At 49.1% G+C, this 21,147-nt stretch overlaps 2 protein-coding genes across 5 annotated transcripts; one reads left to right on the top strand and one right to left on the bottom strand.

The window, feature by feature from the left end:
* The first annotated feature begins 1,867 nt into the window (after positions 1–1,867).
* Positions 1,868–11,243, top strand: znf839 (zinc finger protein 839). The gene is made up of 10 exons (XM_023952049.2): positions 1,868–2,696; positions 2,957–3,973; positions 7,278–7,403; positions 7,899–8,012; positions 8,119–8,211; positions 8,850–8,996; positions 9,079–9,183; positions 9,718–9,805; positions 9,877–9,985; positions 10,067–11,243. Exons 1-10 carry the CDS (start codon positions 2,145–2,147, stop codon positions 10,623–10,625), a joined length of 2,910 nt encoding a protein of 969 aa, XP_023807817.1. The 5' UTR covers positions 1,868–2,144; the 3' UTR covers positions 10,626–11,243.
* Positions 11,244–13,708: 2,465 nt separating this feature from the next.
* Positions 13,709–18,095, bottom strand: cinp (cyclin dependent kinase 2 interacting protein). Of its 4 annotated transcripts, none has more exons than XM_078941308.1 (5): positions 17,868–18,095; positions 16,315–16,465; positions 14,785–14,914; positions 14,105–14,234; positions 13,709–13,967 (listed from the first exon to the last, which is right to left on the bottom strand). In XM_078941308.1, the coding sequence occupies exons 1-5, from the start codon at positions 17,956–17,958 to the stop codon at positions 13,765–13,767; spliced, it is 705 nt and encodes a 234-aa protein (XP_078797434.1). In that variant the 5' UTR covers positions 17,959–18,095; the 3' UTR covers positions 13,709–13,764. The 4 variants fall into 4 exon arrangements, with proteins under 4 accessions (XP_078797434.1, XP_023807824.1, XP_078797433.1 ...); XM_023952056.2 differs by having other exon boundaries at positions 17,943–18,075; XM_078941307.1 differs by having other exon boundaries at positions 14,047–14,234; positions 17,868–17,968.
* Positions 18,096–21,147: the final 3,052 nt, after the last annotated feature.

Raw genomic sequence — 21,147 nt, 5'->3', positions numbered from 1 at the left:
CTTAGAGAAGAATTAACTTATCTAAATCTACAACTACATATATAAAAGTCCAGCAGACGAGCTTCATACAGACATACAGAGAATCTGTGTGTGAACGAGAGGAACCGACGAAGAACAGTGAGGTTACAGAAGGAGAGGTGGAGAAGGCAGAGGACTGAAGACCTTCTGATGGAAATGCTGTTTTTTCTCTTTTGAATCTCTTGTAGCGTTTTTCTGATGATGGGGGACGTCCTAAAACTGTGTTTCTGAGCATTTCTTTATTCTAACTGTGGTGAATCAGGAGCAAATGAAAAAATGGCGTTTAAAGCTCACAGCAAGTGAAATGGGGGGGGGGGGGGTCCCCCAGCTGCCCTCCGTTCTGATTTTCTTCGTCTGAGCTGGAGTCTGGCTCAGACTGGATAGCTTTGGTCTTGATCAGCATTTTCGTTGCAGTAGGAGTGTAAGGTCAGGGCTGTAAGCTAGAGGGACAGAGTGTAAACAAAGTCCCCGCCAACAGCCCCGCCCACAAGTCAGAGGGGAACTTCTACTGAACTGCTGCTCTGCAGAAGCTGTCCTAGGAAAGGATACGGCTTTTGAAGTTGAGGTAAACATGACACCATCATCATTAAAAGACCACTGAGCCCGCTTTGGACATGCCGGAAGATCAAAAGACGATCGGGGGGGTTTAGGTTCTTAGGGTCTACAGTCCAGCGGGGGAGGGGGGTGTCCAGCAGGTTGGAGCGGGTGGAAGAGGGTTTCAGGTGTGACCAAAGGTCAGGTGTAGCAGACTGGTGAGAGCCGCCAGAGAGAGGAGGAGGAGGAGGAGATGAAGATGCTGAGGTTCTCTCTGGAACCAGGATCATAGATGTTCTGGAGATGAAAGCAGGGATGCGGATGTGTCAAATGCACACAAACGACCATGTTTCCAATATTTGGACATTTAAAGAAAAAATTCCAATTATTGGAAATCTCAACCAACAATCTGAGTTTTTGTCAAAATCTGTCAAAAAATAAAATAGACAAAAACAAATGTGTCTTTTTGTCATTCAAATCAAATCAACCTTTATTTATATAGCACTTTTTCGACAACAGATGTCACTCAAAGTGCTGTGCATAAAATACAATAAAATTTAAAAACAAGATGACAAGACAAACCGTGCGACAACCCCCCCCCCCCCCCCCCCCCCCGCAAATACACACACACACACACACATCAATAAATGAATAAATAAATAAAAAAAGTGATAGAATGATAGAATGTAGAGACCTGGCTTTGTCCTGAGGTGGGAAAACGATAGTTTGGGGACATGTCCACACCAGCGACCCCCCAACCCAAGTTCACGGAGAACACTACCACAGAACCCCCCAGATCCGATCAAAAGAGTCAGACCCAGGAGATCCCACTGCATCGACCCCGCTCACTGAGAAGGGTCAGTCACTGATGTGGAGGATCCCTCAGAGGGAAACACTGGAGTGTAATAAAATGTAAAAGGAATAAAATTAAAATATATATATAACATGGACAAAAAAACAAATAATTACATAAACCTTAATAGGCATATGAAATAGTAAGAGCGTCTTAAAAATTAATAGAATAAATAAATAAATGTATTTACATACACATATAAAACTAGTTAAAAGAAAAATAAATAAATTAAAATATTTAAAAATAATAATAATAATAATAAATTAAAAATAATAATAATAATAATAATAATAAAAATAATAAATAAAATAAAATAAAAAATAAAAAATCCTAAAATTCTTTTTGTCATTCCTGAGGTGTGTTTTCCTGCATGTTTGTCTTCACCTTTAATGAACATGAGGATAACGCGACGCCGCCTAGCGGCAGCTGAAGGTACCGCAGTAATCTCTGAGCGGAATTGCGCAACACCCTCCGAGTCCAGATCCGGAGCAGGGAATCCGGTCCAGGATTCCGGAGTTCCCGCTCTCACGGAGGGTTAGCTAAGCTAGTTCAAACCGCGTCCCGCTAACTGCCTCCTCCCGCCGTTCCGCCGCCCCCGTTAAGAACGGCCTCCAGGCCGCGGACCGTCTCCTTCCTCCACACACTCGCCGCTGACGGAGGACCCTTCGCCCGCCCAGACCTCCCTCGGCGCCCGCGGATCTTTCCGGAACGACGCAGCTAGCCGCTCCGCGCAGCCAAAATGGCGGACGCGGAGGACGAGGGCAGAACAATAAGAACCGCGGAGCCCGCCCGGGACCGCCTCGGGTCCGGCGCAGCGTCGCAGCCCACTGTTCCGATCGCAGAGCAGCAAGAACCGGTACCGACCAGCGTCCAAAGCGCGGACGCGCTGCAGCCGGAGCCCGCCGCCGCCGCCTTCGTGGAGCTCCCGGACCTGAGCAACACCACCATCCTGTACGTGCAGCCCGACGGCAGCCTGGTGGAGGGCAGCGGGCTGACGGCCGAGGAGCAGCAGGCGGTTCTGACCCAACTCAGCAAGCAGCAGGTAGTGCAGGTGACCGACACCGAAGCCGCGCAGCTGCTGCAGCACAGCCAGCTGCTGAAGCCGGTCCAGAACACGGCTTTGGACCCGAGCCAGCTGCAGCAGGTCATCAACCAGGTCACCAGGTCCCAGAGCCAGGTCCAGGTTTCCCAGCAGAACCAGAAGCCCACCGTCCAGAACAACGCCTCCCTCCAGCTCAAGAGCGCGGCGCAGCAGGTTGCTATGCAGACCAGCGGCTCGGTGACGGTCCAGGTAGGTTCGGACCTCTTGATCAGAGTTCTGTTTGGTTCATTTTGACTGGTCCGGTTTCAAGGCTTGGGACCTGAAATGTGTTCGGAACATAAAGATCCAAACTGTATCTGAACCCTATTGAGTCCAGAAGTGAGTTTGTTCCGTTGGGACGGAGTTCTGTTCTCCCACCCGGTACCAGAACATCTCACCTCTAGATTTGTCAGTGGTGCAGTCACTTCTGCTTTGGACCTCTCAGCATGTCCATTGATCTGTGGTTTCAGACAGAACCGGTGAGGATCCAGATCCAGGTTCCCTCCAAACTTGAGGGGCGGTCTCTGCAGCAGAAGGTTGTGGGTTCGAGTCCCCAGCAGGTGAAGCTGTCGGCCAACAGCAGCGCGCAGATCATCCACATCCAGCCGGTGGTCAGCCAGACAGGCCAGCAGTTCTTCCTGCAGCAGAACCCGGGAGACCCGCCTATCCAGCTGCTTCTGCAAAGCCCCGCTCCCGTGGTCGGCTCCCTGCTTCCTTTGGTACAGAAGATGACGGGCGCCACCCCAGCGCCCAATCAGAAGCCTGCAGCACCAACCATTAGGGTTGCACCGGGTCCGGTAGCCAAAGTTCCGCCCCCTTCCATCATCAAAGCCCAGCCCTCCGCCTCTATCAACGCCACCAGCATTCCTGTTGTTAAACCCCCCCTCAGCGGCGCCGTGACCTCTGCTCCGGACAAACCGCCCAGGGTCCCGGCAGCATGTGTGGTTCAGATCGCCACACAGGCCACCGCCAAACAAGACGGGTCGGCCACGCCCCCTGCTAGAAAGGAGAGAGACAAAGAAAAAGAGAAAAAGGTGAAAAAGAAGGAGAAGAAAGCCCCCAAGGTCCAAACCCGCTCGGGGCGGGTCTCCCGACCCCCCAAGTACAAAGCAAAGGACTACAAGTTCATCAAGACCGAGGACCTGGCGGACAGTCACCAGTCGGACTCTGACGACTACTCTGACATGAGCGTGGAGGAGGAGGAGGGGGAGGGCTCCCAGAGGAACGGTCCCGACGGCGGCCCCGCCCTCACCTACAGCCACAAGTCCCGGTCCCACCGCTGCCAAACCTGTGATAAGGCTTACATCGGTCCCGGAGGCTTAAACCGCCACTACAAACTGAACCCGACTCACGGAGAACCCGACCTGAGCAGCAGCACGCCGGTTCCCCCCAGCGACGAAAACCAATTAGAGGAGAGAAAGCAAGATGATGAGGGGGATGGGGAGGGGGGCGGTGAGGACAGACCTGCTTCCATGGTAACCAGCAGGGTGAGTACCTGTCGGGGCTAGTAGTCCAGGCGGGGTCTAGATTCTGGGTTCTGTTCTTAAGGGCCCGCTCTGATGATGGAGGACGGCATTTCTGAGCATTTCTTTATTGGAGTCGTGAATCAGGAGCAGATGAAAAAACGGCGTTTGAAAAATTTGTGACGTCGATGCTGGGCGGGGCCAAAGTCTCCCTGCTCCGCCCCTCACTGATCCACTGGTCTTGGTTTTCCTTGTCTGAGTTAGAATCTGGATCAGAACTGGACAGCTACAATGTTGCTGCCATTTTTGTTGCACTGCTAACATTAGTTTGGTGGTGTGAGGGGCTGTACGCTAGAGGGACAGAGTGTAAACAGATGCATGATGGGAAACAAGGGGAGGTTCACTCTATACCAACAGTCCCGCCCACAAGTCAGAGGGGAATTTCTAATGAACTCCTGCCGCCCTGCAGAAACTATGTCCTAGAAAACCACACAGGTTTTTTGTTTCCTGGCTAAAAACGAGACCATCGTCATGAAAAGACTGGGAACCCTTTACAACAGATCAGGATCAGAGCGGGACTTTTTGGTTTGTTGTTTGTTTGATAATATGTGTGTAAGAGTGTGATTGTGTCTGTGTGCTTAAAAATGTGTTTGGCAAAAGTGTATAAATGCGATGGATGCATGGATGGATGGATGGATGGGGGTTGCATATCTAGAGCCATGGAGGGTCGGATGAATAGATGGAGGTATGGATTGAGCCATGGATGGTTGGATGGTTGGAAGGTTTGATGGATGGTTGGATAGCTGGTTGGTTGGATAAATGGATGGTTAATTGGTTGGTTGGATGGATAGATGAATGGAGGGTAGGATACCTGGATGGTTGGATGTATGGATGGATGGAGGGTAGGATACCTGGATGGATAGAGGGTTGGAAAAAATGGGTGGATGGTTGGATTGACGGTTGTTTGGTTGGATGGATGGTTGGTTGGATGGATGGATGGAGGGTTGGATAAATGCATGGATGGATGGAGGGTTGGATACCTGGATGGATAGAGGGTTGGAAAAATGGGTGGATGGTTGGATGGATGGAGGGTTGGATAAATGGATGGATGGATAAATGGATGGATAGATGGATGGAGGGTTGGATAAATCGATCAATGGACGGTTGGTTGGATAGATGGTTGGATGGATAGTTGGTTGGATGGATGGAGGGTTGGAAAAAATGGGTGGATGGTTGGATTGACGGTTGTTTGGTTGGATGGATGGTTGGTTGGATGGACGGTTTGTTGGTTGGATGGATGGAGGGTTGGATAGATGCATGGATGGATGGAGGGGTTGGAAAAATGGGTGGATGGTTGGATGGATGGAGGGTTGGATAAATCGATCAATGGACGGTTGGTTGGATAGATGGTTGGATGGATAGTTGGTTGGATGGATGGATGGATGGAGGGTTGGAAAAAATGGGTGGATGGTTGGATTGACGGTTGTTTGGTTGGATGGATGGTTGGTTGGATGGACGGTTTGTTGGTTGGATGGATGGAGGGTTGGATAGATGCATGGATGGATGGAAGGTTGGATACCTGGATGGATGGAGGGTTGGAAAAATGGGTGGATGGTTGGATGGATGGAGGGTTGGATAAATGGATGGATGGAGGGTTGAATAGATATTTGGACGGATGGTTGGTTGGATGGACGGTTGGATAGATGGGTGGTTGGATGGATGGATGGACGGTTTGTTGGTTGGAGGGTTGGTTAAATGGATAGATGGATGGATGAAGGGTTGGATGAATCTATCGATGTATGGATAGATGGATGGATAGTTAGTTGGATGGATAGTTAGTTGGATGGATAGAAGGATGGATAGTTAGTTGGATGGATGGATAGATGAATGGAGGGTAGGATACCTCGTTGGATTGTTGAATGTATGGATGGATAGAGGGTTGGAAAAAATGGATGGTTGGTTGGATATACGGTTTGTCGGTTGGATGGATGGAGGGTTGGATAGATCGATCGATGGATGGATAGATGGTTGAATAGATGTATAGTTGGATAGATGCTTGGTTGGATGGACTGATGGATGGATAGATGATTGGGTGGATGGAGGGTTGGATAAGTGGATGGATGGTTGGATGGAAGGATGGTTGGATAGATGGGTGGTTGGTTGGATGAATGGATAGTTAGTTGGATGGATTGATGGGTGGTTGGTGGGATGGATAGATGGATGGATGGATGGTTGGATAGATGGTTGGTTGATTGGCTAGATGGATGGATGGTTGGTTGGTTGGTTTGATGGATGGATGGATGGATAGATGGATGGTTGGTTGGGTGGATGGATGGTTGGTTGGATGGATGGATAGATTGATGGATGGATGTATGGATAGATGGTTGGTTGGTTGGATAGATGGATGGTTGGCTGGATGGATGGATGGATGGATGGTTGGTTGGTTGGATGGATAGATGGATTGATAGATGGTTGGTTGGATAGATAGATTGATTGATAGATGGTTGGTTGGGTGGATAGATGGATGGTTGGTTGGATGGATGGATGGTTGGATGGTTGGATGGATAGATGGTTGGATGGATGGATAGATGGTTGGTTGGATGGATAGATGGATGGTTGGATGAATGGATGGATAGATGGTTGGTTGGTTGGATGGATAGATGGTTGGTTGGATGGATAGATGGATTGATAGATGGTTGGTTGGATGGATAGATGGATTGATAGATGGTTGGTTGGGTGGATAGATGGATGGTTGGTTGGATGGATGGATGGTTGGATGAATGGATGGATAGATGGTTGGTTGGATGGATGGATAGATGGTTGGTTGGATGGATAGATGGATTGATAGATGGTTGGTTGGGTGGATAGATGGATGGTTGGTTGGATGGATGGATAGAGGGTTGGAAAAAATGGGTGGATGGTTGGTTGGATGGAGGCATAAAGTGGTGGAGGAATGATGTCACTGATGGTCCATCCATTGATGTCTGCAGTGGGTTAGTACACGACGTGGCACCTAGTTCTACATGTTCAGCCTCCTGTCATCAGGGGTTCTGGACTGGGGTGTGTTCTGTTGGGCTGCTCTGATCCGTGGTTCTGTTTAAAGTGTTTCTGGGCCCTCTGGCACGCTTCCTGAGTTCTGCTGTTTACTGACTGCATTTGTGTTTTAGCTCACCTTATTTGGTCCAGTTTTGGTCATTTCACTTTTGGTTCTGTTCTCTTACACTCATTATTACTGGGTGTAGAACAGAACCATGCAGTTGACATGCGTAGTAAGGGCGGGGTCAGAAGGGGCGTGGATTGCTTTGTAACTGCGTTTGTGGGTTCCCAGGCGGACGGGGGCCCTGCATCTGCCGTAGGGCTCCGGGGCGTCCACCATCGGGGCCCGGGTCGCCCCCGCGGACGGGGGAGAGGAAGAGGAAGAGGAAGAGGCCGGCCACTGGGGCTGCCATCAAAGGTATGGATCTGATAAATGAACTCTGGTTCTGTTCAGCCCGCCCAAATGTCCCCTTATTGGGGGTTGGTGGGGTTAATGCCCTTCACAGGCAGAACCATCAACACTAGAACCGTTCACCTCCGTGACTTGTAGGTCCTTATATGTAGCACCAAGAACACGTCACTGATACAGATGTCCATGGTTTCATCCAACCATCTGTCATCCAACCATGCTACCATCCATCATCTGAATCCCTTTGGGGTTGACTGGGTTGCTGGGGCCTATCCTAGCTGCAGTAGTGTGAAGGGTGGGGCGGGTAGGGCCCCCCCTGCTCATCCAGTCTTTATTCATGTCGTCTACCTGGTTTCTCTTCAGTCACATCACACCGTTTCCATGGCAGCCACAGAAAGTGCATCATGCTCGGTGTGAAGATGATAATGTTCTGTTAGAACCTGGTGGTTGTGGCCCGCGGACGCTCAGCGCGTTGATTCGCTTCCTCACCGTCGTTTCTCTCAGGTTGCAGTGAGCCTCATGAGCAAACGGGGTAGGCGGGGTCGGCCTCCAAAACTCAGCATCCCCATGGTAACAGCAGAGCAGGAGGTGGAGAGGAGGCGTGAGCGTTTGCAGGAGGTAAAGAGTTTTTTGGTTTTTTTTTTGGGGGGGGGGGGGGGGGGGGGGGGGCTGTGACATGAGCATGTGGGGGGGCTGACCTGTGACCTATGCTCTCTCTCCACAGCTGGTCGAGCGCTGTGATGATGAGGAGCTCATGGACATGGTGCTTCCTCGTCTCACCAAGGTGCTGAGTCTGTGGGAACTGCTCCTGGCAAAGGTACAGCTCAACCAGGACCAGGTCCCCCCCCCCCCCCCCCCCACACACACACACCCACCCAACTAAAGCTGGATCTTTGTTATCGTTCTCTCATCCTGGACTTTTGTTTCTAAGAAGTTTGAGCTTTTAGAGTTTAAAGTAGAGAAAAATCTGAAAATGTTGGTCTGTCTGAGAATCATGTCCCCAAAGCCTAAAAACATCGGTAAAAAAGAGGATTTCACCGAATGCAGGTTATTTTTAGTACGCCCCCCCCCATAAACAAGGGAACTCTGTGCGGACGGATGGGCGAAGGGAAACATTTCAGATGATTGAAGGTATTCTCCGACATTAGGGATTCGTATACATTCAGGTCTCCTTTCCCATCATCTGTCACACAACTGGGTGAGGGACAGTTGTTCGCCGCATTTGACCCCTCCCCTGGGGGAGCAGTGAGCTGCAGACACAGCTGCGCTCGGATTAACCCCCCCCCCCCCCCCCCCCCCCAAAACGCCTTAATGCTGAGTGTCAAGCAGGGAGGCATTTGTTATGACTCGGCCTGGATTTGAACTCACAACCTTCCAGTCACAGGGCAGACACTCTACCACAAGGCCACTGAGCTGGTTCCTCTGGTGACGTATCGTGTCTTCTGGCCGGTTCAGGTGGAGCAGAGGGGTCCGGCTCCGTCTCGGTTTCCAGCCATCTATCACGAGTTCGAGTCCCTGCAGGCTCAGGTGAGACAGGCTGCCCAGGAATACATCGGCTGTCCCCAGGGCGGAGCCACTCCCCTGGAGGTCAGGAACATCGAGGTGAGGAGATGAACGTGTCTGAACCCCCTGCTTCCGGTAAGGCTTTGTGGGTCTGGCGGGTCATTCTGGAGTCTGGTTTCAGGTGGCCCGGTCTCTAGGAATCCTTGATGAGGTCAACAGGATGAAGGTGGTTCCTGGAGCATCTCCAAGTTCAAGTGTGACCAGCAAGAACGTGAGATACATGGGGGGTAAGGTTCCCCAACAACCTGGAAGATTGGTTCTGGTCCTGATTGGATCCAGGCCACTACAGGAATACATTCAGCTGTCGGATTTATCAGCCAGGGAGATTCCAAAAGGCCGACCCATTTAGGACAGAACTAGAGCTGCAGGAGACCAGCTCGGTGCAGGACATGGACCCAGTGGGAGGGAAGTTCTTTTCAGCTGAGCGGTCTCTGGCAGAACAGGTCTCTGAACAGATCCTACCGGTCCCAGTAGAAACGGACTGCAGGTTCACCAGAGTTTGGTCGCTCGTCTCCATGAACTGCGACTCATCTCCCATACTTGGGACGATCAGAATCGAAATTCTTTGAGAGGTTCTCCTGAAATGTAAAAACTGCTGTAGATTCTCAGCTATTAAAACCAGAGCAAGGTTCTAGAGCATGGTAGAACCAGGGGAACCTGAAGGCCATCCAGACACTGAAGGTTAAAGAGGTTTTTAAAGGTTCTCCTGCGGCTGACAGCGGTACTGTCGTCAGACCTGACTCGGTGTTTTATTCTTTAGAACTCCAAGATGCTACCACCTTCAAAGAGGTTCAAGATGGAAAACAGCATTCCAGTTCAGCAAAACGGCACTGACAGGACTCAGACAGGTACCGGCACTCACCTGTGCAAGGGCCACATCACCTGTTCTAGCTTTAAATGTCCCCCCTTTCCCTCCAAGGCTGTACCAGTACAACCTCTTTCCCGCCGCTGAGCTGCCCCCTAAAGACCTGCTCCGTGTCCGTTTCACCTCTGGTGCTCCCAGCTGGATCCAGACTCTTGTCCTCCAGGTAGGCTGACTCCGCCTTCTCAGGGACAGGTGTGTTACAGCCGGATCGGTGTTATGGTCTGTGTTTCTGATGGTTTTGCAGCTCCTCCAGTTCAGAGGCCTCCAGCCAGCTGCCACCTCCTGCCATCCGTGTGGAGACGGTTCCAGCTGACGGGTCTGAAGGTGCAGACCCGGTTCTGACCACCCCTGAAATCTCAGCCCAGATAACTGAGTTGGAGACCATGCTGGGTACATCCTCTGACCCCAGCACAAACACCAAGACCTCTACGCCCGGATCCGCTCAGACCACGGAGCCCGGATCCGCTCAGACCACGGAGCCCGGATCCGCTCAGACCACGGAGCCCGGATCCGCTCAGACATCTGAGCCCGTTTTAATCCATAAGGTAAACTTGACTGAGTCCCCCCCCCAGACCGAGTGTGGAACATGCGAGTCCAAAGAACTGCAGGAGGGTCAGGAGATCTACATCCAGACTGAGGGGCTGACGGTCCAGCTGGCAGAGCCGGGCTCAGACGGGATCGTCATTGTAAATGGACCTGATGGAACCACCATGCACATCCAGACCCCAGAAGGTATTCCTCTGGAGGCGGTCCAAGCTCTGCTCGGCATCGAAGCATCAGATGGAGCCAAAGCTCCTCACTGAACCTCGGTGAGAGCTGAGTAGGAGCAGAACCAGGTCAGAACCATGTATTAAAGAGGCTTTTAAAGTGTCCAGAAGGATGGGAGCAGGTGGAAGGAGAACGTGAACTTCACTTGGATCGGTCGGTCCAATCCGAAAGGCGCTCGTCCGCCTGCAGGGGGCGAGAGGGGTCCTTCCTGCTGGGCCCAGTTCTGTGCAGCTAGTTTCTTTTGGGTTCTCTCGGTTTCCGAGCTGCAGCTCCGCGTCACCATCAGCTGTCGGACGCGTTCTGATTTGCAGACCGACAATCAGTGACCACAAGGGTTCCTGCTGGCGGCGGGAACCTGGTGCTCAGCAGTGCCCCCTGCTGTTTTTTTAGAGGAAGTGGACTCGGCCCCGTCTTCAGTGTTTCCATGTTTGGACTTTAACGTAGACGCTGGTGTTTGAATGTGTATATGTAGATACATGTGTAGAATGAAGTTTAAAAGAGTTGCACTATTTTACTACTTTTGATAAAATCCTGAGCGGAACCAGACGATTGGACCGCTGAGCTGAACGCAGCATGGAGGACGGTCTGTGTCGCGTCAATGGTTCCGTGCTGCATGCATCCCTGTTCCTCCAATAAAGTGGCGTCACACTTGACTCTGTGTAATGATGCATCACCGGGCTTTTCCCAGAACCCGGTTCCAGTCTTCACGCTGGCTCCTGATCAGCCGGAACCCCACCGAAGACGGCTTTCCAGAACAATCTACAGAACAGACCAAAAGTCTGGACACACCTTCTCATTCAAAGAGTTTTCTTTATTTTCATGACTATGAAGGCATCAAAACTATGAATTAACACCTGTGGAATATTGCTAAGATCAGAAATCTACTTTCTAAGAGTGATGCTGAAAAACTCATCCATGCATTTGTTCCGTCGAGGCTGGATTACTGTAACTCCTTGTTAGCAGCGTGTCCTAAGAGTTCCTTAAGAAGTCTCCAGCTTGTTCAGAACGCAGCAGCTAGATTGTTAGCAGGAACCAGCAGAAGAGATCACATCACTCCTGTGTTAGTTTCACTTCACTGGATCCCAGTTGATTCTAGAATCAAGTTCAAGATCCTCCTGTTAACCTAGAAGGCCTTACATGGAATGGCCCCGTCCTATATTAAGGACCTCATAGTCCCTTACCATCCAATCAGAACACTTCACTCACTAAATGCAGGACTGCTTGTGGTTCCTAGAATTAGTCAAAGTACGGTTGGAGGTAGAGCGTTTAGCCACCAAGCCCCTGTTTTATGGAATAGTTCTCCATGTCTGTGTTTGCTGCAGTGATTCATGGACTGTCCCTCTTTCCTTCTTTCCCCTCCTGCTCCTACACCTGGCTGTGGTTCCTGTCTCCGGCTCGACTCCCCCCCCCCCCCCCCCCCCCGACTCCCCCCCAACCACGGCTGGATGAAGCTCGTCTGCTGGACTTCATATATGTAGTTGTAGATTTAGATAAGTTAATTCTTCTCTAAGAGTTCTGTAGTCACCTGAAACGGTCTTCCAACAGTCTTAAAGGAGTTCCCAGAATGCTTAGCACTTGTTGGCCCTTTTGCCTTCACTCTGCGGTGACTGTGGAGGCCAGGTCATCTGGTGCAGCCCCCCATCACTCTCCTTCTTGGTCAAACAGCCCTTCCACAGCCTGGAGGTGTGTTTGGGGTCATTGTCCTGTTGAAAAGGAAATGATGGTCCAACTAAACCCAAACTGGATGGAATAGCATGACTATGATGCAAGATGCTGTGGTAGCCATGCTGGTTCAGTCTGTCTTCAATTTGGAATAAATCCCCAACAGTGTCACCAGCAAAGCCCCCCCCCACACCATCACACCACCTCTTCCATGCTTCACGGTGGGAACCAGGCGTGTAGAGTCCATCCGTTCACCTTTTCTGCATCCCACAAAGACACGGTGGTTGGAACCAAAAATCTCCCATTTGGACTCATCAGACCAAAGCCCAGATTTCCATGGTCTGATGTCCATTCCTGGTGTTCTTTAGTCCAAACAAGTCTCTTCTGCTTGTTGCCTTTCTTTAGCAGTGGTTTCCTAGCAGATATTCTATCATGAAGGCCTGATTGACACAGTCTCCTTTGAACAGTTGTAGAGATGTGTCTGCTGCTAGAACTCTGTGTGCCATTGACCTGCTCTCTAATCTGAGCTGCTGTTAAGCTGCCATTTCTGAGGCTGCTGACTCGGATGAACTCATCCTCTGCAGCAGAGGAGACTCTTGGTCTTCCTTTCCTGGGGGGGGTCTGCATGTGAGCCAGTTTCTTTGGAGCGCTTGACGGTTTTTGGGACTCACTTGGGGACACTTTCAAAGTTTTCCCAAGTTTTGGGACTGACTGACCTTCATTTCTTAAGGTAATGATGGTCACTTGTTTTTCTGTACTTAGCAGCTTTTTTTTGTCCATAATCCAAATTCTAACAGTCTATCCAGTAGGACTATCAGCTGTGGATCCACCTGACTTCTGCACAACACAACTGATGGTCCCAACCCCATTTATAAGGCCAGAAATCCCACTTAGTAACCCTTGTGCTATCCTAGCCACTTCACCATTGGGAGTGGGTCATCTAGACCCACCAGACAGTGCTCTGAACCTTTTTTCTTCAATGATTTGTGATCTTCACTGGTGTCCATGGATTACATGAAATCTTTCCACCTTTATCCACCTTTGTCATGGTAGGGAGAACACCTCACTGTAAGGGGGGGGGGGGCATAGGATAGCACAAGGGTTACACCTGACAGACACACCTGTGAAGTGAAAACATTTCAGGTGACTACGTCTAGAAGCTCATCCAGAGAAGGACAAGAGTGTGTAATCAAAGCTAAAGGTGGCTACTATGAAGAACCTACAATGTGACATATTCTCAGTTGTTTCACACTTTTTTGTTGTGTATATAATTCCACGTGTTCATTCATAGTTTTAATGCCTTCAGTGTGAATCTATAATTTTCATAGTCATGAAAATAAAGAAAACTCTTTAAATGAGAAGATGTGTCCACACCTTTGGTCTGAACTGTACGTCATGAAGTTCTGGAGAGAGCAGGTCAGGTTGGGCCTGGTTCTGGAAGCGTCACTACAGTGGATCAGGTTCATTTCATTTTAATGTTTACAGATGGAAGCAGAAGGTCCGACCCGCGGGTCACAGTGGGCGGTGTCCGGTTTCCAGCAGCAGAGCCTCTAGGGTGATTCTGCTCTGGGCGGGGATGCAGGGCTGGTGGAGCCAGCAGGACAGGTAGACCATCGAGAGGTCAGAGGTGGCGGCGTGGGCCAGCTCCTGCGAGATGACCCGCCTCAGCTTCAGCTCCTCCGAGAACGCGGCGAGCATGAGCCGCGATGCATCCTCTGAAACAACAGAGGAGCCGTGTTACCATGGAAACCAAAGAGCTGCCACTCCATGGATGGACCTCGGCTTCAGTCGCACATCGCACTGGAAGCTGAGCTACACCGCTGAGCGTGCCGACATCATCAGGCAGACTTGCCAAACTGTTTGGTGGTCCAGCTGTGGAACAGGGGAGCCGCTCCTCCGGCAGAACCAGAACGTAGCTCCTCCAGCTCCCGAAGCGCTTGCTGCGATGCCGCCAGGCGCTCCATCCTGGCCACTATGGCAGTCTGAGCAAAAGAGGACATCAAAGACGCACGTTAGATTCCCAGTCCAGAACTGAGGGAGGGGTGTCAGACGACAGGAACAAAGAATCCTGATTCTTTGCCTCGGGCTTCTCCCTCCATTTAGCCCTGCAGGCGGAGAGTTCTGGAAAATAGAGTCGTCAAATCTGGACGTTGCTACAGTTAGACGACGTCACGAATAGTCGCCGTCAGCGTGTAGCTGCCAGCATTCGGAAAACATGATGTCGCTTTGATAACTTTATAAAATCGTTAAATGACATTTCTGAGCGTCAGACCACGCCCACGTGAAGAAAAGCCTCTCCATGGTACAGCACGCCGCCGAACGCCCTACTGGCGGAGGGTCGCTACGTCTCCCCCTAAACGAACACTCTCGGACACCACTATGGCTCCAAATGCTCCTAAATTTGGAGCAGCAGGGAGGAGCCAGAGGTGTGGCTTTGGGTCTGTATGTTCTGGTCGGTCACAGCAGGTCCAGTTCTGGTTCCGATGCATTCCTCCTCTTTTATTCAGTGCCTTCAGGTCTGAAGGAACTCACCATTTTCTCCACGATGTCCAGCAGTTTGAGGCACTGAGCCTGCAGCTCTGCAGCTCCTGAGGGCTGCAGGGTCGCTGAGGAGGAAGACGATGATGAAGCTTCAGGAACCAGCAGCTGCTCATGTTGAGACCTGAGGAGCACAGGACGGGTCAGAACCTTCTGAGTGACGGGCAGGACATTAGTGCACGCTGAGTGGCAGGAGACACCTGCAGGTCAAACAGGTGTAGTCGGGCAGAACGCTCTGCAGACGGACAGGAAGTGAGCTGAAGGCGCGCAGACATGGACTTCCTGTGATGTCATATGTAGCTACCTGATCTGGAACGGCTCGCCGATTGGTGCCCGCATGTGGGAACGTTGTGTCACTTCCTGTTTGCGCCAACATTGTAGCCATTGAGCAACATTATTTAGATATGCTTCTGTAATTCGTATGTTTGTTCTTCCGAGGTGTAAACTTTGTGATTCAATGTTGAATAATTAAAAAAAATAATTAAAAAGATCAGTTCTGAGTAACATCATTGATATTTTCATTGTCTGTGAAAAAAACAACATACATGTATGTAAAGAGTAAATACATGTACATACAGTGTACATACATGTATATACATACATGCATGTACACTGCTGCATTACAGCGACGGTCTTTTAGTTTTGGGCGCTGTAATCGGGGGGGGGGGACTTCTCTGCTGTTTTTTTTTAACTTATTCTGTCCAACAGCTGAGCAAACTATGACGGAGTATTAGGGCCACCAAAAAAAATAAATAATAAAATTACGAGTTTTTTTCTCGTAAATGTACGAGATAAAATGTCGTAATTTAACTTTTTTTTTGGTGGCCCTAAAACTCCGTCGTAGCAAACAGATCAGAGCTGAAGGCCTTTTTGTTGGACAGGATTTACTACAAAGAGGTTATAGAACTCCAGAAACCAGAGTGTAGATTTGAATAAACCCCTTTTTGCTACTTTATTATTTTTTATTTATTAGTTACATTTAGTGTGTGTGTGGGGGGGGGGGGGGGAGTAAAGGGAATAGAGGTGAAAAAGTGGGGGATAAAAGCACTGATTTGAATAAGTTATTATATTAAGCTGTAACAATTCTACCAGATCTGCTGGAAAGACAAATGTTACATCCAAGGTGAAAATCTGAAGACATCTGTCCATCAAGACACTGTGGGTTGGGGGGGGGGGGCAGACAGGGAGCAGTGTGCACGTGCAGGTGGGGGTGGAGATACATGCACGCTGCCAAAGTGAACCGTGTGTTCATAAGGGGAACCAGATCCTCCCCAGCCCGACCAGGAGAGGGGGGGAGGGAGTGTCGTAAAGGAGGCTGAGCTGTCGGGAAATGTTAACATTTATTTTGATAATTTAACAATGAATTACAAAGTTTACCATCTTGGAACAACAAACATACGAATTACGGAAGAAAATCTAAATAAAGTTGCTCAATGGCTACAATGTTGGCACAAAGAGGAAGTGATGTCATCTTGGAGGGACCAGTACTTCCTGTGACGGCGTACGGTCTAGAAACACAATCACCTCTTGATGTTGACGATGTTGGTTGCGACGTCAAAGCCGTCCTCGCTCAGTTTGTCCCACCTCAGCATCAAGTTGTGCCAGTCGGCAGCATTATCTCTGACCTTTCGTGCACTTCCTGTGACTGCATGGCACTTCCTGTTTGATGATCTCCCTGTCAAACAAACACCCTGGCATGAGAACCCTGCAGACTTACAAAGCGTGGCTCCGTGGAAAATGCTGTTTTTGGTGTTTTAACGTGTTCTTGTGGCTTTTCTCTGATGATGGAGGACATTTCTAAAGAAATTTAAGATTCAAACTGCATTTCTGAGGATTTCTGTATTCATATCATTGTCATTCAAAAAGCTTGTCAGTGTGATGTGGAAGCCACTACGGCGGGCAGAGGCTCCGCCCCCTTCTGATAATCCACCTGCAGATAAACATCTTTGTTTTCTGGATCTAAACTGTACGCCTGGATAGATTTCTGTTCCACCACTAATATCAGGGTTTGAGGGACTGTAAGCTAGTGGGAGAGAGTGTGAACAGATGCCTGATGGGAAATGGGGGCAGGCTTACTCTGCCCCAAAAGTTCCCCCCAAAACACGGAGGTGAATTTCTAATGAAATCCGGCCGCTCTGCAGAAACTACGTGTTAGAAAACGACATCATGAAAAGACGACCAGGAACGACTAACAAGGTGACCTTCAGTGAAGATCCACTTCATGCCTCACCAGCAGGTTCCCACAGTGAAGCATCATGGGACATATCGTGCTGCAAAGTTGAAGAAGGCGGAGCTTGAAGGGGGTGGGATACAGTAGAAAGAATGTGGTGGAGAGGTGAAGGTGGTGTTTGGATCAATCTAATGAGGGAGGAGAGGCAGACTAATGCTTCATGGTGACTCTAAAGTGTCCCTAGGTGTGAGTGTGCATGAGTGTGTGATTGTGGCCCTGCGACGGACTGCCCACCTGTCCAGGTTGCCTCCCACTTTCACCCACGAGTGGCCAGGATAGGCTCCAGCAGCCCCATGACCCCAAAAGGGAACAAACATGAATGAAAGATGAAGACTAAAGCAGAACATGAGCTCCACCTTTACAGTCTGGAGGTCAAACTAATCTGCTGCTCCCTATAGGGGGCGCTGCAGTGACTCAGCCTCCTCCCTCATGTCCTCCTTCATCCATGAACCTCCTCTTTCCTGGTGTCTCCAGCCTCTCCAGCCTTTCATCATCATCATCATCATCATCCCTGCTTTCATCTCCAGAACATCTATGATCCTGGTTCCAGAGAGAACCTCAGCATCTTCATCTCCTCCTCCTCCTCCTCTCTCTGGCGGCTCTCACCAGTCTGCTACACCTGACCTTTGGTCACACCTGAAACCCTCTTCCACCCGCTGCCCCCCCCCCCCCCCCCCATCCACCTCTGGACTGTTGAAAAGCCCCCCCCCTCCCTTCTGCTCCCCGGAACCCCGCCGCTTTTCTTCCGTTCCTGTCGTTCACGAACGAAGTGTTCTTTTTTCACGATACTACTCGCTCAAATTCTGCATAGTTGGGGTTGACGAGTCACGTGACCGGATGTTCCCACCGTTTCCAGAAAGGACTCGTGCAGACGCCAGTCCTTCCGTGTTTGGTCCTCTAAGCTGGATCTGATTCCACTCACCTTCCATATCGATCATCTGGACCCCCCCCCCCCCGGAAGGGTTACGTTCTTCTTCTATGGTTAGCACGGTCCACAGCGCCCCCTTCCGGTGTGGGTACCGGATGTTCTCGGGTTGCCGGATGTTCTCGGGGTCCTTCAGGGTCCTTCCAATGAGTTATATCACTAGAGGAGACATCACGTGGTTCCTCATAGGAGGAGAGCACCGCCATCTTGGTGAGGTCAAGTTTTGAAGACCAAACCACTTTTTATAACATTTAATAAAGAGCTCTGTTTTTACTTTCAATCACTTCATTATATGAAAAAGAAGAATGGCTTGAAATTGCTTAGTTTTGTTCAGAAATACAAACTTCACGAGTACCCCTAACTTAACTAGTATTAGACTATTTAGATTTTTTCTATGTTCCTTTATTTTATTTTACTTATGTTTTTATTTATTTGTGTGTTATGTTCATTGTTTCTTTTTTCCCCTCTATTCTTTATTTTCTATGTTAATATATTATGTTTGGCAATGGTGACTGATCTTCGAAGCAATATTCATTACATTGTTATTGTTCGTTGTTAACGTTAATGTCATTGTTAATGTATGATACCGCAATTGTCAATAAAGTTTTTAAAAAAACTTAGCGACGTTAATTCATTGGTCGTGGCAACTTACAGCCAATCAAATAGTGCGACGTCATCATTGGTCGAAGGACCCCGAAGGACCCCGAGAACATCCGGTAACCCGAGAACATCCGGTACCCACCCCGGACGGCGTGTTGTATGCGACCAAAGGACCGCCAGTGCAGAGTGGAGCCACCAAAACAATGGCTGAGATAATAAAAGCTTCTCAAAAAAGTATTTATTTAAAAATTCAAAAAATCCGTAGTTGCAATTATACTCTGACTATCTCAACACAGATAAAACAAGAAACGGAAACAGAAGAAAACAGGAAGGCCGACATCCCAGCTTTCATTCTATTGGCAAATATGTGGGTTAAGATTTTATAGTCGTTATTAAGCAGGGTGGGAGCCGGTTTAGCCCGTGCTGGTTTGCGGCGCCTTCCGTCCGTGAAACCAGGGTTCGACTCCGAGCTGCTCCCTGTTCCCTTCTCTACCTCTGCCGGTTCCAAGCCCGGTTTGAGAAGGTTGCGTCAGGAAGGGCATCCGGCATAAAACATTGCCAAGTTTACCATGCGACTTGTTCGCTGTGGCGACCCCTGATGGGAGAAGCCGAAAGTGGAAGAAGATTAAGCAGGGTAATCGGTCTCAGATTATCAATCAGAAGAGGATCTTTGCCAGATTTAGGAATGAGAGTTCTGATGCCTTGCTTCATAGATGTTGGTAGAGAGTGTGTGTTAGTTATTTCCTTCAGTGTCAGGTAAAGCAGCTCTTTCACATGTTCCCAGAAATGTCTATAAAAATTAGCAGTCAGCCCATCTGAACCTGGAGATTTGTCTAAAGTTAAGCATCTTATAGCATCTTCTACCTCTGACATGGTGATCTCTGCCTCACAAAGCTCTCTGCAGCCATCATCTACTTTAGGGACCAAATGTTTGATTTGTTTTAAAAAGGCTTCAGCATCATGGAGGGCGTATGAGGACGAGTATAACTCACTGTAGAACTGAAACATTTCTTTTGTAATTATTGTAGGATCTGTCACTCCACATCGTTCATTAACAAAGTTTTTACAGTGTTTCGCTCTTGATTTCTTTTTTCCAGTCTACAGAAATATGCAGAACTTTTTGAAGAATGTCCACCACAAGCAAGACTGGGGGAGAAAATACAAATAGAAATCATAGCACAAAACCCTATTATTGAAGAGACATTAAAGATCTGGTGGAGCATGGTCAATAAATACAACATAGGTGGAGATTACAAACTACTTATCTGGCCCTCACAATCTCAAAAATATAGAACGGGACAGACGGACAAATGGAGTGACAGAGGAATGACGGCAGTGTGCATGTCAACAGACGGAAAATTGTTCAAGTCCTTTGAAAGGCTCAAAGAGGAGTTTCAGCTGGATACGGCTGACCTATTCAGGTATTTCCAATTAAGGCACTTCTACAATACGGAGATTAAAAAATATCTTCGTCAAGACGGAAGCAAGTTAATAGAAATGCTGATGGGGTCTTATAAGAAGCCTCACTCAAAGGTTGTTTCCAAACTGTACAGATGCTTGTTAAACTGTAATGGATATAACTCTCTGTATATAAAACAAAAGTGGGAATCAGAATGACAAATTTCACTGTCAGAAGATAAATGGCATTCAATCTGTGGACTACAGCATAGCTCCACATGTTCTAGAAAATGGAGAGAATTTGGATGGAAAAACTTGACAAGGTTTTTTATTAGTCCTCACATAAAGAGTAAACAGCTGGGAACCTCACAACAATGCTGGAGGCTATGTGGGGACTTCAACGTTAACCATTCACACATCTTCTGGTCATGTGGAAATATTTCTCCTTTCTGGAAAATTATGGTCAAAACTTTTCAGGATATCCTTGGATGTGAGATAGTTATGGACCCACAGATATTGTACTTTGGCCTATCGATGGACGTCATACGACCAGAAGACAAATACCTGTTCAAGGTGATGATACTAGCCTGTAAAAAGGCAATAACAAGAAACTGGTTGAAAAGTTTTGAATTGTTTTATTGAACCAGCTCAGTCCACACGAACCCTGATTCCGTGGATGTAGCCCACCGCTCCTCTGTAGTACAGAGTGATGTAGCCCACCGCTCCTCTGTAGTACAGAGTGATGTAGCCCACCGCTCCTCTGTAGTACAGAGTGATGTAGCCCACCGCTCCTCTGTAGTACAGAGTGATGTAGCCCACCGCTCCTCTGTAGTACAGAGTGATGTAGCCCACCGCTCCTCTGTAGTACAGAGTGATGTAGCCCACCGCTCCTCTGTATTACAGAGTGATGTAGCCCACCGCTCCTCTGTAGTACAGAGTGATGTAGCCCACCGCTCCTCTGTAGTACAGAGTGATGTAGCCCACCGCTCCTCTGTAGTACAGAGTGATGTAGCCCACCGCTCCTCTGTAGTACAGAGTGATGTAGCCCACCGCTCCTCTGTAGTACAGAGTGATGTAGCCCACCGCTCCTCTGTAGTACAGAGTGATGTAGCCCACCGCTCCTCTGTAGTACAGAGTGATGTAGTCCACCGCTCCTCTGTAGTACAGAGTGATGTAGTCCACCGCTCCTCTGTAGTACAGAGTG

The sequence above is a fragment of the Oryzias latipes genome, chromosome 22 (genome assembly GCF_053564925.1).
Source record: "Oryzias latipes strain Hd-rR chromosome 22, Olatipes_Hd-rR_3.1".
Taxonomy (NCBI): domain Eukaryota; kingdom Metazoa; phylum Chordata; class Actinopteri; order Beloniformes; family Adrianichthyidae; genus Oryzias; species Oryzias latipes.
Note: the sequence above shows the minus strand (reverse complement) of the source record. Positions and strands in the feature narration are given on the sequence as shown.

What these genes read in the sequence shown, in the direction of transcription:
- znf839 (XM_023952049.2), top strand. Translation starts at nt 2,145, where the DNA reads ATGGCGGACGCGGAGGACGAGGGCAGAACAATAAGAACCGCGGAGCCC. An exon ending in GGCGTGAGCGTTTGCAGGAG is followed by an intron (nt 8,013 to 8,118) that starts GTAAAGAGTTTT and finishes CTCTCTCCACAG; the next exon opens with CTGGTCGAGCGCTGTGATGA. An exon ending in CACTGACAGGACTCAGACAG is followed by an intron (nt 9,806 to 9,876) that starts GTACCGGCACTC and finishes TTTCCCTCCAAG; the next exon opens with GCTGTACCAGTACAACCTCT.
- cinp (XM_078941308.1), bottom strand. Translation starts at nt 17,958, where the DNA reads ATGATCGATATGGAAGGTGAGTGGAATCAGATCCAGCTTAGAGGACCA. An exon ending in TGGACATCGTGGAGAAAATG is followed by an intron (nt 14,235 to 14,784) that starts GTGAGTTCCTTC and finishes TCTTTTGCTCAG; the next exon opens with ACTGCCATAGTGGCCAGGAT. An exon ending in CTGGACCACCAAACAGTTTG is followed by an intron (nt 13,968 to 14,104) that starts GCAAGTCTGCCT and finishes CTGTTGTTTCAG; the next exon opens with AGGATGCATCGCGGCTCATG.